Here is a 16,153-nt window from a genome sequence, read left to right as displayed (position 1 = left end):
GACTGAACGGTCGACAGGAGAAAATGAACCTTTGCTGAAGAAAGCCTGGTTCAGAATTCCACTGGACTGGGTGTTTTACAATATAGAACCAATAGCTTATTTTTCTATGAAGCCAGTATTTATAGAGATAATCTTAAATACTAGTGATCTTCCAGAGTTAACGGTAGTAAGATTTCAGATATAAAAGAGTCCTAGCTAAGGAGGGCTGTTGCCATCTTCATTTTCTTTCTTTCTTTTTTTTTTTTTTAATTTTTAATGTTTATTTTTGAAGGAGATAGAGACAGAGCATAAGTGGGGGAAGAGCAGAGAGAGAGGGAGACACAGAATCCGAAGCAGGATCCAGGCTCTGAGCTGTCAGCACAGAGCCCAATGTGGGGCTCGAACTCATAAACCGTGAGACCATGACCTGAGCCCAAGTCGGAGGCTTTACCGACTGAGCCACCCAGGCGCACCACTAACTTCACTTTCTTAATGGATTGGCTTACTATTATCTTTCTCTTTTTTTTAATCAAATGCCCTCCTTACCCTCTCTATGCTGATCAGGGACCCAGATGAACATAACTTTTACACTACCTTTCTTACCATGCTATACAATAATCAGTTATCTCTTTCTTTCAGTGACTTTTGGGTTTTATAAAACATTTGGAAGAGTTGCCATGAAGAAAGAAGCAGGCTTATTCAGCATTTTACCCCTAGCACTGTGGTCTCAACATGACCGGACTCAATTCTCCCTTTAATACTAAATATTTATAATGCCCCATCTATTATATTTAGATAAAATTCATAAAAATATAGCCTATTTACACACATCACTTCAAAGAAAAAAACCAAAAGAATGTACTGCCCTAACTATATTATAAAGAAGAAATAAAAAAAATTTATAATAAAGTGATACATGTATCATTATATAAATGATGCTCAGATAGGAGACATCTTTATGAACGAGTCAGATGTTGGGCTCTTTTTTTTAAAATACAAACTTAAAAAAAATTTTTTTTAAAACTTACATCCAAGTTAGTTAGCATGTAGTGCAATAATGATTTCAGTAGAATCCGGTGGTTCATACCCTACATACAACACCCAGTGCTCATCTCAACAAGTGTCTTTCTTAGTGTCCCTTGCCCATTTAGCCCATCCCCCCGCTACCTACAACCCCTCCAGTAACCCTCAGTTTGTTCTCTATATTTAAGAGTCTCTTATGTTTTGTTCCCCTCCCTGTTTTTATATTATTTTTGCTTCCCTTCCCTTATGTTCATCTGTTTTGTATCTTAAATTCCACATATGAGTGAAGCCATATGATATTTGTCTTTCTCTGACTGACTAATTTTGCTTAGCACAATACTCTCCAGTTCTATCCATGTTGTTGCAAATGGCAAGATTTCATTCTTTTTGATTGTCGAGTAATACTCCATTGTATATACATACCACATTTTTTTATCCATTCATCCATCAATGGACATTTGGGCTCTTTCCATACTTTGGCTATTGTTGATAGCGCTGCTATAAACATTGGGGTGTATGTGCCCCTTCGAAACAGCACACCTGTATCCTGTGGATAAATATCTAGTAGTGCAATTGCTGGGTTGTAGGCTAGTTCTATTTTTAATTTTTTGAGGAATCTCCATACTGTTTTCCAGAGTGGCTGCACTAGTTTGCATTCCCACCAGCAGTGCAAGAGGGTTCCTCTTTCTCCGCATTCTTGCCAACATCTGTTGTTGCCTCAGTTGTTAATTTTAGCCATTCTGACTGGTATGAGGTGGTATCTCATTGTGGTTTTGATTTGTATTTCCCTGATGATGAGTGATGTTGAGCATTTTTTCATGTGTCGGTTGGCCATCTGGATGTCTTCTTTGGAGACGAGTCTATTCATGTCTTTTGCCCATTTCTTCACTGGATTATTATTATTATTATTATTATTATTTTGGGTATTGAGTTTGGTAAGTTCTTTATAGATTTTGGATACTAACCCTTTATCTGATATGTCAGTTGCAAATATCTTCTCCCATTCTGTTGGTTGCCTTTTAGTTTTACTGATTGTTTCCTTCATGTTTGGCTCTACTTTTAATGAATAAAGTTGGGTGTGAGAGAAACAGCATGACCAGAAGCTGTTTTGTACAAGAACCATGAAGTGAGATTAGAGTTCTACATGGATACTAGAATAAGAACTAGAATTCTTAAGATACATAACAGACTATGCTTATATGGGAAAGAAGGAAACAACCTTTATTAAAATAAGGATAACATGCTAAGATAAATGATAGATGTTGTAGGGGAGAAAATTAGGAAGTGTTAGACTCTCACAAATGAGCATGACATTTTCACAAATGCCTGTTCCTTGTAGAGGAGAATAGTGTAAAAATAATTCTCTTTCAGGACAAGATAAGGTTGAAATATCTCAAAGCACATTTATCCTATCTCAAAGCTCCATCACATGCTGAGGCAAGCCTTCATTCTCCAGTACTGGAGAGCCTAATGGCAACAGAGAATTGAGGCCAAATTGGGAAAAAAAAAAAAAATCACAGTATTGCCTTCATAGAAGTCGGGTAGCAGACCCTACTGGATAATGGAAGAGCAAGATTAGAAAAGCAACAGGCCACCCAAATAAATATATATATTACACAATTGTCATAACAGATTTTTATGACTGTTCTCCAAAAAATTTTAAGGCTATAATACAAAATCTTTACAAAGCAAACTTTGTTAATGAAATTCAACGGAACCTTATGTTTCATATTTCTCTGCTAATTTAATGGCAATTATTATTAAAAAAATTTTTTATGTTTTTTATTCTATTTTTGAGAGAGAGAGAGAGAGAGAGAGAGCAAGCAGGGGAGGGGCAGAGAGAGAAGGAGACACAGAATCCGAAGCAGGCTCCAGGCTCTGAGCTGTCGGCACAGAGCCTGACGTGGGGCCCAAACCCATGGACTGTGAGATCATGATCTGAGCCGAAGTCGGACACTTAACTGACTGAGCCACCCAGGTGCCCCAAATGGCAATTATTTTTAAGAAGAAGTTTTATACCTCCACGGTTATATATTTTTAATTTATTTTGTGGCTGTTGAGGTAATTCTTCTACTGCACTAATACTGTTTTCAACTAAATCATACAATACCTGGAATAGACAGGATGCATACACTGAATTATTCAGTGATTTTACGAGAATACATTTATTCCATTTAATTTTTCCTGTACAAATTATTAGGCCTATGCAGAACTTCTTATAAAACCTTTTAGTGTTATTATGCATGAATATATTATTGACTCAAATTTGGTCAATTTACACTGGGCTGAGTAGCACATCACAGGACAGTTTGCTACATGCCAATCATCCAGAAAACCAGTGACGTTGGTTTTCCAACACTCTGGGGCAAGCAGAATGGCCACAGTTGAGAACCATTGTTCTACTACTGAATGAAATACTTTCAAAACATTTGATGATTGAATTTGCTCATTGAATATTAGTCTTTAAGTCAGCAAAGCAAAAGGAAGAGCAAATATAATTCTGGGCAGAAGTCTTGCTCCTCTAAATTTCTCTTCACGTGGGCAGTGATCTAGCTACCCTGCAAAGTCTGAAAATGCCATTCCCATGCTTATAACTTTTCCTTGGCTTCTCATCATGCCTAGATCATAACAATGCTCATGCATTTTTGACATGACATACAGGATCCCTGGGACTGGGACCCTTTCTATCTCTCCACACTCTTCTGCAGATACTTTTCATCTTTCCCCAAATGCTTGAGTACCAATCTTCTTAGAGACGCCTGTTCATACCAGGTACTTCCTGCCTCCGTGTCTCTGCATTTATCCCCTCAGTTGATCACGTTATGGTTGTTTCGCAGGCGTGCTAAGATTCACCTCCTGGATCATCTGTTTGGAAAAACATTTCTTGCAGGAAGCCAAATCTGAACCATCAGACTGGACTAAATGCTTTCCAATTTCTGGATGCAGTGTCCTGCACAGGTCGCTAGACACATTTTTCAGATGAATCAGAGGAGACCTGTTTGTTTGGCTTTGTCCCACTATCTTGTTCCCACAACCTATCACTACATTATAAACTCTTCAAAGGCAAGGGCCAAACTTATTGATCTTTGTATTTTTAGCAATAATTTGTTCAATGACACACACACACACACACACACACACACATACACATGCATACACATGCCTCTCTCTCTCGCTCAGTACTTCCAAAATACATTTTGTTAAGTGAGTTAAAATAAGTGATTCTAGTATAATTTATTTAACATGTATCCAAAATACTTTGTGGTACATAACTCAACATCGAAAACACATCATCTAAGTTGTCTTATCTAAACTTGATTTATTTATGATGCATTTTGAATGGTTCCAAATATTCTGATGAGTTCATAGAGACATAGGTACATTAAAGAGTTGGTGCTACAGCTCAGAATTTTAGCACACACAATGAATGAACACATTAGGGTTTGGCAGTATGGCAACTTAAAAATATTTCTGCCTAGGGGCACTTGGGTGGCTCAGTCGGTTAAGCGTCCGACTTTGGGTCAGGTCAGGCTCTCATGGTTCGTGGGTTTGAGCCCCGTGTCAGGCTCTGTTCTGACAGCTCGGAGCCTGGAGCCTGCTTCAGATTCTGTCTCCCTCTCTCTGCCCCTCCCCCACTCAAGCTCTTTCTCTTTCAAAAAAATAAATAAACATTAAAAAAATTTCTACCTAACAGCAAAAACAAGTTAAGCGTAGGGGGACTGAACTCAACCACCTAAGCAGACCAAACGATGGTTCTGCTGTTACGTTTAATTTTTAACAAAATAGTAAATTTAAATAAAGCTGATTTTCTAAAAGCCTATGGATCCCTCAGGTCAATGAAATGCAATTCCCATTAAGGAGAAATGTATCAAATGCCTTCTTCGAGTTTAAAACTTTTATCTCAAAGAAAGGAAATAAAATCAGGATAGTCTCTGAGATAAAATTTTCCTGGTATGACTTTCAACTTACATTACCTATTTTCTCTACCTAGGTGACTTTTTTTTTCCCCACACAGAAGAAATGAAAGAAAATTAAGCAATGGGTACTAGAAGAAGGAGGCACTCAATAATAATGAGTTTTCTGATGAACAAACTGGGAAATTGCACATTACATACTAAGAAAACCACTTTTACAAGTCTTAGTGAATTAACATTTCTCAATTAAATAACTACTCAGTATATCTATTAGGCACTAGGCTTTTCCATGTCTATTCACAAATGGAACATAAACTTGGTAGTTTTTTAGCTGATCCTTACTCGGTGCATTATAAGGAGACAAGCTTCACAAATGGTTTGAGGCTGTGATCTCATTATGTAAGCATCGTAAGGGTTTATTCACCTGGTGATCAAGACGCTTCAAGAGACTGTCCCCAACTTCATTACACAAAAGGAAAGGGAAATACTCTTTTAAAAGTTTGAGTTGATAAGTTGCTTCCTTAGAGGCAATTTTAGAGTTTAAAGTAGAACAGGAGAGATGAACTTTTTTTTCACACACAAATCCAGCCTGGTATCATACTGTCCTATGGTACCAATGAAGGTAGGCTTTAACTGAAATGAATTATCCTGTGGTTCTAAACAGCTTGTTAGAGGGATTCAGTCTTTACAAGTTAATTAGCATCCACTTGACAGTAAAATCAGAAATATAGCAAATAACAGCCTGTTTACTTACAGAACTTTAAGACTATAAAGGCCAGCGAATGCTCCCTTGGGAATGTACGTCAAAGCGTTTCCAGAAAGACGTCTGTGGGTTTCAAGGGAGAAGAGAGACAGTAAGCATAGAGCTCTTCATGAATTCATTTAGTTGTTAAGAAATGCAATAGAATTTTGTTCAAACCACAAGTACCGAAAAACAACTGTAAAGAACCTTGGCTTGTTATATTTTGCGAAAAGTTTCTGTAAATTTCTAATCAAAAAAGCTGACAAAAGAAGTGTCTACGAAGAAACATGATAAAATACCTATTTTACAATAAATCATTTAACAGCTTAGACTATATATGTAACTCTCCCTTTTAAAAAATTTTACACAAAAACTAGCACCATATGGTAATCTTCAAAAATTGTACTATCAAAATGTGATTGTCCCATGATTTTTATAATTCTTTATAAGCCTAAATAAATCAGATAATATAACATAACAGTATTTCTGTCGCAATTATCCCACAAAATACCCAATTTTCTTACTATATTTGGCAAATAAGAATGCAGACTATCACGATCAGTTTTTTCCAAACTCTCTAAAAAGGGTAGAGTAGGGGCACTTGGGTGGCTCTGTTGGTTAAACATCCGACTCTTGACTTCAGCTCAGGTCATGATCTCATGGTTTGGTTTGTGAGTGCAAGCCCCACATCGGGCTCTGTGCTGGCAGTATACAGCTTGCTTGGGATTCTTTCTCTCTCCTCCTCACTCTCTGCCCCTCCCCCACCAGCGTTACACACCCCCCCCCCACTCTCTCTCTCTCAAAATAAGTAAATAAAAACTTAAAAAAAAAGAAAAGGGTAGAGTAGCTTAATTAATGGTTTAATTGAGCAATACCTTAAAAATTAAAAACAATAAAGAGTGTTTAGTATGAAAGACATGAATATGGTTTATTTAATGGAAAGTTTTGACATCATTAACTGGTAAAGTTTAAAAAGTTTAGTTTATAATATTTTTCTAAGTGGGAAACAGTCAAGGTGAGAGCATATGTAAAAAGATCCACAAGGTATGGTACCTAAAGCATTTGGTTAGTACTTTTTTGGCAGTCACATCAAAGCCATAGCCTCAGGAGTTAGATGGTTCCAGAAAATGGAAAATCCAAGAAGAACACAGTGACTCAGAAGAGCACAGAACCTTTTAAGGAGATGATCACATTGTTGAATGGTGGGTAAAATTGGGAATCACGACACCCCCATGTTTTCTTGATGGAGATGGAAGTTGGGGGATAAGGGTAGAGCGACCCATTTGATTAGTGCTTATTCCTGAAGGGCTTAACAGCTTCAAATGTATATTTTGGTATTATCTCCACATGAAAGAGGATTCATTTCCACTGAGTTCCACTGACCAGACTGAAATAAGCCAGCACGCAACTTCACGTCAGTGTCCCATTGCTGGTCCATATCATCGAGAATAAACTGTGAGTATTGAAATAAATATTAGCTCATAAACAGAACCTCTGAATGGCATTTTTGGTATGTTTATTAAACAGCATCATTTGCGCAATTCAAATTGAATTGGCTTAAAATGAAAATATATCACACTTTTTATAATCTTACTTTTATTTATTAAAAAAAAAAATTAGGGGCGCCTGGGTGGCTCAGTCAGTTAAGTGTCTGGCTTCAGCTCAGGTCATGATTTCACGGTCCGTGAGTTCAAGGGCTGCTGTCAGCTGTGCTGACAGCTCAGAGCCTGGAGCCTGCCTTGGATTCTGTGTCTCTCTCTCTCTCTCTGTCCCTCCCTTGCTCATGCTCTGTCTCTCTCTGTCTCAAAAATAAATAAAAACATTAAAAAAAATTAAAAAAAAATTAAATACGTAAGAGAGACTTGGACCTTCCAAGAAGCTCTGCCTGTTTTGGGTCTGCAGCACTAACTTGCTGTTTAAAGAAGGTTTTTAGTAAAAAAAAAAAAAAAAAAAAAAAAATTTAAGAAGGGGCGCCTGGGTGGCGCAGTCGGTTAAGCGTCCGACTTCAGCCAGGTCACGATCTCGCGGTCTGTGAGTTCGAGCCCCGCGTCGGGCTCTGGGCTGATGGCTCAGAGCCTGGAGCCTGTTTCCGATTCTGTGTCTCCCTCTCTCTCTGCCCCTCCCCCGTTCATGCTCTGTCTCTCTCTGTCCCAAAAATAAATAAACGTTGAAAAAAAAAAATAAAGAAGGTTTTTAGTTTCATTTTCTCACTAATTACATGAAATATTAAGATAAGGTAGCTACTCAGGTCCCGTCTAGCTCCCACACTCCACGGTTTCTCTGTCTCGTTTTGTGTTTATTTGTATGTGTGTGCCTATTTTCCTTCCTTAAATCTAACTTTGTTAAGATTCAGACAGCTCCTCCTGTCTTCCTCATGGTGCCTAAAGAAACTTTCTCAAACTGTAAATAAATTTAGTGGTTCGGAATAGAAGTAAGAAAAAAGAGTAGAAAAACAACAGACTGCATTTTCCACTCTAGTAAAAAGGTATCATTTTATGAAACCTTTGTTTCGAAATATGTTTGTGAAACTGGATTGAGGGGGAAGAAATTGATTGCTTCCTGTATATGGTCAGAAAAGTTTGAAGGCCACTAGCCTAGAGCATAGTAAGGCATTCAATAAATGTATGTCAATAACATGTAATTCAGCTAATATTTAACCAGGGTGGTTTCAGAGGTGTTTTGTTTATTTCCTATGAAGTTGTCTTACTACAAAACCCTCTTCAGACTTTCACACTGGCCTTCTGTCTAGTCTCCCACATTGAATCCCTCCCTACTCTCACTCATTCTGTATCCACTGATGGTCTTTGGAAAGCCAGCTCTGATTATATCCCTGCCCTATTCAAAACCCTTCACCAGTTCCTGTGCCAAATGAAAAGAAATGCAAAGTCCCCAGCTTCCTCTCCATACTTCCTTGATCTGTGCTCTATGCTGTAGCTAAACCAAACTATCAGGCTTGCTTTTCTTAGACATGCCCTCCACTGTCTCCCTTCCGGCCCTTTGCCCTATCTAAAATGTCCTCCCTATTCTCCCTTCCTGTCTCTCAAAGTAATTTTATTTCTGAGCTTTCCAAATTGATGGGAAATCTCTCTATTTTGAACCACTTTGGTAGCACTTTGTGCCTCTCTTATGGGTTTGCTGGCTCTCTTGTGTTACAGTGTGCACCTGCCTTGTCACACACATAATACTGGGAACCCCTTGAAAGTAGGAATTCTCTTCGTATCCACTCTAGTGCCTTGCATAGTGTCTGAAACAGAATAGGATGCCCCAGTAGTGTCCAACTAACCATTCAAGTAGAGACTATTAACTGTCTCCAGTATGCATTGTTCCCTCCATCTAGAATGATTCTCTCTACCCAGAGTTTTAGCAGAGTGTATGGTCACTCAGCCAGAGACTACACTTCCCAACCTTCCTTGTATCTAAACATGGTAATTAATGCAACCAAGTTTGGCTATGATCAAAAGTGATGTGTGAAAACTACTGTGTCACCTCCTTGAAAGGAGTTTGCTTGTCCCCAATTTTGTTGATTACAGGATATTCCTGCAGAAGTGGTACTGGCGAGACAGCATTAATGATTCTGGTGTGGAAAGCACTCCAAAGAAGGCAAAACAAGAACAGCAAAAGAGACAGAAGGAATCTGAGCCCCTGGATGACTTTACGGAGTGGAGCTGTCCCCTAGCCCTGAAGTCTACTTTGGATGATTAACGGAATCAGTATGATCCCTTGTTGTCCTCTGCAAACAAGTCCATGACTGAAGGATAATTTAGCTGGCAAGGCTTGTAAACCTCTGCTGTCTAGAGACCTCGTCTAGATGCTGGTCTTGAGGAACCACGTTTGCAAAGCTGCTCCAAACTTTAGCATTCACTCTTCTTGCTTCATTTCCCTTTTGTCCTTGTATCATTAGCTTGCAGCCGGCACACCTGAACTATCACAGCCACTGCGTGTTGCTGTGTTTCTAACAGTTGCGCTAAAGTGGGAAGGCATTTACTTTATCATTCCTTCAAGCAATCTTTTCAGATCCAGTAAGTAGAGGGGGCCTGCTCTGTGTTGGCGCTGCTGTAGGCACAGAGATGCAGCACTGACCACTAGATGGGGAAAGCCCCTGACCTCATGCAACTTGCTTTCTTCTTCTTCTTCTTCTTCTTTTAAATTTAAATCCAAGTTAGTTAACACAAAGTGTAATGATAATTTCAGGAATAAATTTAGTGATTCATCACTTACATATAACACCCAGGGCTCATCCCAACAAGTGCCCTCCTTAATAACTCTCACCCCTTTAGCCCATTGCCCCACCCAAGACCCCGCCAGCAACGCTCGGTTTGTTCTCTGTATTTAAGAGTCTCTTATGGGGCACCTGGGTGGCTCAGTTGGTTAAGCATCTGACTTTGGCTCAGATCATGATCTCACAGTCCATGGGTTTGAGCCCCAGATCAGGCTCTGTACTGACAGTTCAGAGCCTGGAGCCTGTTTCGGATTCCATGTCTCCCTCTGTCTCTGCCCCTCCCCCACTAGCACTCTGTCTCTCTTTCTCTCTCTCTCTCTCTCTCTCTCAAAAATAAAGATTAAAAAAATCAAAAGAAAAAAAAAGAGTCTTTTATGGTTTGCCTCCCTCTCTGCTTTTATATATGCAGCTTACTTTCTAATGTGGAGAGAGCCATTATTATTATTATTTTTTAACGTTTATTTATTTTTGAGACAGAGAGAGACAGAGCATGAACGGGGGAGGGTCAGAGAGAGGGAGACACAGAATCTGAAACAGGCTCCAGGCTCTGAGCTGTCAGCACAGAGCCCGATGTGGGGCTCGACCTCATGGACTGCGAGATCATGACCTGAGCCGAAGTCGGCCGCCCAACCGACTGAGTCACTCAGGCGCCCTGGAGATAGCCATTATTAACAAAAAGACAAAGGAATACTACCACACAAAACATACCCTGAGAAGAAAATCAAGGTCAACAGGATAGAGAGCAATGTGGAGGGTGATGGGCTATTATCTCAGATAAGATGGTCAAGGAAACCTCTCTGCTGAGAGGGCATTTCAGCAGAGGTCTGAGACCTGTAGGTATCTCCGTGAAGGGAGCAGTAGTGCAAAAGCCCTGAGGGGAGAGTGGGCCTGGTGTGGTCCAGAAACCGCAAGGAGGCCAGCATGGCTGGAGAGGAATGAGAGAGGGAGAGAATGGCAAGGATGAGGTTGGAGAGGTGTCTGGGGCCACTTCACACAGGCCTCTGGAGGGTGAGGTAAGGACTCTGATCAGGAGAGGGCATGTGATTAGATCTATGTTTTAAAATGGTCCTTCCGGTGGGAGCTATTAAAGGGGAGAATGGAGTAGAAGCACAGGAGGCCACTGGAGCTGGTCAGGTGGGAGGTGCTGGTGCAGTGCTCCAGGGGCAGAGGTGGCCGGACATGGTGGGATTTGGTGCCAACCTGGTAACTACTAGGGTCAGGACAAAATGTAGGCAGCGAAAAGGAGCAACATTTTATATTTATGGTTATATTTTACATCTAACTCATGTGCATTTGATTAGTTATCCAAAGTCCTACATGTAATACTGAAGTAAATGAATTGTGTACAACTAAGAGTTGCTTGTTGAATTAAGACAGACTCAGCTTGGTTGATGATCACATTTGACTTAGCTAATCACACTGAGCTGACTAATACCGGTTATTTCAGCCCAAAAGTCCCTAACTATCCCTGCTTACAGTCATAATGTCAACAGTACGTTTCTGAGTTCTAGAGCAGAGCTTTCAAATGAATGCTTAACTCTTACTGCTGCTAATGTGTCCAGTGTCATTGAGTAGCTTTGATGGTTCCTGACACCTTGACTTTGGACATGAAAAGGAGAAAGTAAAAACTTTTTTCATTTATCTTACTAGTTTAAATTATTGTTAGGGTAAATAACTTTGTGTTATGTTTCCTGAAGTCTAGCTTACTTCTCATGAACTGTTTTTCTTCTCTGGGCAAGGACTTTCAGAACTAACCCATGGAACCATGAACCTGTGTTATTAGGGGAGTTTGTGTTAAAGCAAAGGAATTTTATTTATTAAGAAATCTTTTTAATGTTTATTTATTTTTGAGAGACAGAGAGACAGAGAGACAGAATGTGAGCAGGGGAGGGTCAGAGAGAGAGGGAGGGAGACAGAATCCGAAGCAGGCTCCAGGCTCTGAGCCGTCAGCACAGAGCCTGACGCAGGGCTTGAACCCACAAACTGTGGGATCATGACCTGAACTGAAGCCAGACACCCAACTGACTGAGCCACCCAGGCGCCCCAAAGCAAAGGAATTTATGATGCGCCATCAACTATTTGCTGGGCTGCTGGAAGATCTATCTCATTGACAAAAACAACAGTTTAAGGAAATCATTGGATCCATCTCTTATTTCTTTACTATGTGGGTTGTTTTTAGTAATTCTAAAATTAAATAAATATTAACTATAGGGGGAAAAAGGCTTTCCAATGAATACTTGAATAACGAGAACTGCACACAAATCTTTCTTGTGACTATTTGAGCTAACAAATCTCTGGCAACTATGTTCCAACCCCAGAGACCCACATACCGTTTGTCTGAGAGTTGGACTCTTTTTTCTTGTTTCTAAAATTATTTCATGGGAATATCTCTCCCATCATCTTCATTTCTATAATAAGATACAGCTTAATAAGGAAAACTTCTATATTTTTTTATATGATATAGAGAACATGTCTATTCCTAAAGATACTGCTCCATATATAAGACTCATATTGTCCCATTATCGTTAGTTTCACTGACTCAGTTGCCATAAAAAGAAAAAAAAATCAAGTTTTTTAATAATAGACGCATTCCTCTTCATGTAAGTCAAATAAGTAGATGTTTTGGTGTTCAAGCACCAATTAAAATATCTCTGAGGGGCACCTGGGTGGCTCAGTCAGTTAAGTGGTCAACTCTTGATTTCGGCTCAGGTCATGATCTAGTGCTTGGTGAGTTTGGGCTCTGCGTAGAGCTCTGTACTGACAGTGCAGAGCCTGCTTGGAATTCTCTCTCTTCTTCTTTCTCTGTTCCTCCACTTGTGCTCCCTCTCTCTCTCTCTCAAAATAAAGAAAAAAAACTTAAAAAAATCTTTGAGAGTGTATGTTTCTTTTAATCTCTATAGTAATTTGAATCCCTAAGTAAAGAAATCTAAAGGATTTTTGTTGTTGTTTTGGGTAGCTTCATTTTGCGAAAAACAGAAGGACGAAAGCAAAGCAATCAGAGGTCACATCTGGTCCTTTTCCTGATTTCTCATCTCTGGATGTTGGCCTGGAGAGGGACAGGCATGTGGATAGAATGGGGTGTGCATGGGGAGTGGGAGGGCTTAACCTTGCTATCTGATTGACAGCCTCAGGGAAATTACCAAGCGAGGAACCATGGTCTAATATGGGCTTCCCGGGCTGAGTTCCAAAGGCAGAGGAGCATTTCCAGAGCTAGTGAGAGGACCTGGCAAGTTCTACCAGGCCTCCTGGGTCAGTTCTTGTGAGAATATTTTGCCGTGTAATTCTTGTTTTTTTTTTTTCCTTTCCCTTTTCAGTTTTCTTCCTTCTCACCATTAGTGTGCTGTGAGGTTTAAAAAAAGCCTCTTAACCTTCCTAGGCCTCATTTCACTTATTGTTTTAAAATGATAAAGTTTTTTCACAATGGTCTTTATCTGCCCTCAAATTGTTTTTCTGGTACACGTGCGTTTCCTGCTTACCCTCAGTCTTTCCTCCTCATCCTCTCTCTACCCTGCTGTTTTCTTCTTGTTTATTGTAAGCTTCCTTTATGACATGTCATTAACAATTTATTTTATTTTTATGTCACTAACATTTTAGAAGCACTTTTCCATATTTTATATCAGGAGGTAGATCAGAGATTATTATTGTCCACATTTTTGTAGGTAAAAGTACCAAAGCTCAGACAGGTTTCACGTAAAATGAAAAACATCCTTTTCCCCATATCATTTAAATGTGATTTAGTCTTTTCTGAGGGTGCATGGAAGCTCTGTAACAGCAGGGCTACTTAAACAATCAGGGCAGGATGAACTTAAATATGATAACCCTTATGATTTAAAAGAAGACTTTTCTGACTACTTAGCAAATTCGTACTGGCTCTGAGAAATTACTGCTTTATTTTTCAACTTTTTTTACAAAGTACATGAGACCTGGATGATACACATTCTCTACTTGCAAAATTAATTTGTTCTAGAAAATTGGTGAGGGCTAACATCAGGCTTAATGGTAGTAGTTTCCCCCTCTTCCCATGCTGAAGATCTGGATGACACTTGCTGATTTCCAGTTTTCTGGTACTATTTTCTTTCTCTGTGATTTTATGATATTAATTTCCAGGGACTCTGTTACTATTTCTGGATTTCTTTTCACTCTTCTGAGTTGTGATTCACCTGAATAATTGTAGTTACACTATCACTTAAACATAAAATCTCTGAAGTCTCTTATTCCTGTACGATGTATCAAAATATTCTCATATGAAGAAATTCTTCTAAAATAAAGTTAGGAAGAATCATAATAATATTGTAATCAATGACTTTTAAAAGATAAATTGATGAATACAAACATTATAGTCAATTCAGATTGGTTATTCATGATTCAACTGTAGTGAGTAAGTGCTTTTGCTGTTTTGGGGGCCACTCCATTGATAAGTGTCACTTTGGGTTATTCTTAAAGGAGCCAAGTGTCTCGGTGATATGAAGAGTTTGACAAAAATAGGATGAAACTCATAGTCAGATGTAATCTACTGATCTCTCTGCTGGCAGTAATGCATCATCATTTGAATTGGCCAAGCTCACCATGGTAGGTTTTCTTTTATGAGATGCCCATGCCAGTGAAAAGGCCCAGATGCTTAGAGTTTAACCCTCTGGCATTCATCTTTGGTAAGGTTTGCTGAAGCCCATTTGGCAGCCTTGGATGTAAGGAGTATGAAATTCCATCGACTGTTTTTCTTCCCATTGGAGGAAATAAGTGTCTTCCCTAATATGCCTCAAGAAGTTGTGATTTTCAAAAAAATGTGGTCTCCTTCACACCCCCCAGTAAATTAAGCATATCCAATTGGTCAAATCCAGTAAAAAAAACTTTCCTTTTTTAAACTATGTGTTTTTGAGCTGTCCATTTTGCTTTCATTATTAGATAGGGTAAAAATATTCAGATTTCAAGGTTCAAAGGCTAAGACCACTGGAATGAATAAATGAACTCTTCAGGGCAACAGAGAATACTTCAGTGGGCATAGAGCCCTATGGTTTCTTTAACCACAGACTAGTGGAGTACAATACTAACTCCTTTGTGAAACCTCCCTTAATTCCCTCAGTCTACAGTCATCTTTCCTATAGGACATATTCTATACAAGGCTATCTGTAAGGTTCATTTTCTACCTTTTATTTTGTAGTCTACCTGATTTAATTATAGATTCCTAAGACCAATAATCTTATTGCCTGCACACAGCGGGATGCTGAATCAATATTTATTGATTGATCATTTGATCTGATCTCTAAAGACAGTTGGCCATTGTGCTACAGTGGCTTTAGGTCTGGCATAATTATTCCAAGATGGCTGGCCAGTCACACAACCAGATCGGAAATAGCTGAGGAATATGCCTTCTTCATTACACATCAAATTTAAATTCAGCCATTTCTTTGAGTACTTTCAGTATGCCACGTATAGTGCTTTGGGGCATGCTAGCAGCACGTACCTCTTACTAAACAACTTGCAAGTTCCAGGCGCCGTGTTGAAGTACTTTATATACATTGTGCTATTTCATTATTATAAAAACCATATTAAACAACATGATTATTCACCTTTTACAGAGGGGAAAATGAGTCACAGACAGGTTATTTGCTCATGCTTATATAGAAAAGTTTACAGGGGGCGCCTGGGTGGCGCAGTCGGTTAAGCGTCCGACTTCAGCCAGGTCACGATCTCGCGGTCCGTGAGTTCGAGTCCCGCGTCAGGCTCCGGGCTGATGGCTCGGAGCCTGGAGCCTGTTTCCGATTCTGTGTCTCCCTCTCACTCTGCCCCTCCCCCGTTCATGCTCTGTCTCTCTCTGTCCCAAAAATAAATAAACGTTGAAAAAAAAAATTAAAAAAAAAAAAAAAAGAAAAGTTTACAAAAGAGAATTTGGTTCAACATAGCATTTTGGCTTAAAAATTTGAGATTTTAACCATTACTTGGTTTTTAACCATTACTTGATCTGGAGCTTAGGTTGGCCAGGAAAAATCAATCTAAAACAGGAAAAACACAAGGACACAAATGGCTGCATCACTGGGGTTAAGGCCATAAGGAAACTGTGCTCACTGCTTCTTATTCAGATTCCTCCATTGCCCTCCAGATCCTGTGCAACCTCATCGTTCCTCACCACTATGACTAGTGGTCTCACTTCTTATTGTTAGCCCCTCTTTTAATTCTCATCAAGTTTCTGTCCTCACACGTTTTCTTTTTTCTCTGTCTGGTGGTGCTCAAACTTTGGTATACATTGCCATTTCCAGAGAAGCTACAAAAAATTCAGAT

At 39.4% G+C, this 16,153-nt stretch overlaps 1 protein-coding gene across 1 annotated transcript in view; it reads right to left on the bottom strand.

The window, feature by feature from the left end:
- The window catches only part of LGR5 (leucine rich repeat containing G protein-coupled receptor 5), a 76,805-nt gene that overhangs the window by 51,175 nt on the left and 9,477 nt on the right, over positions 1 to 16,153 (bottom strand). The window contains exon 3 of the mRNA XM_032593793.1: positions 5,671 to 5,742. Coding sequence (XP_032449684.1) covers positions 5,671 to 5,742 — 72 coding nt within the window. The remainder of the gene's footprint in view (positions 1 to 5,670; positions 5,743 to 16,153) is intronic.

Source organism: Lynx canadensis, chromosome B4 (genome assembly GCF_007474595.2).
Source record: "Lynx canadensis isolate LIC74 chromosome B4, mLynCan4.pri.v2, whole genome shotgun sequence".
Taxonomy (NCBI): domain Eukaryota; kingdom Metazoa; phylum Chordata; class Mammalia; order Carnivora; family Felidae; genus Lynx; species Lynx canadensis.
Note: the sequence above shows the minus strand (reverse complement) of the source record. Positions and strands in the feature narration are given on the sequence as shown.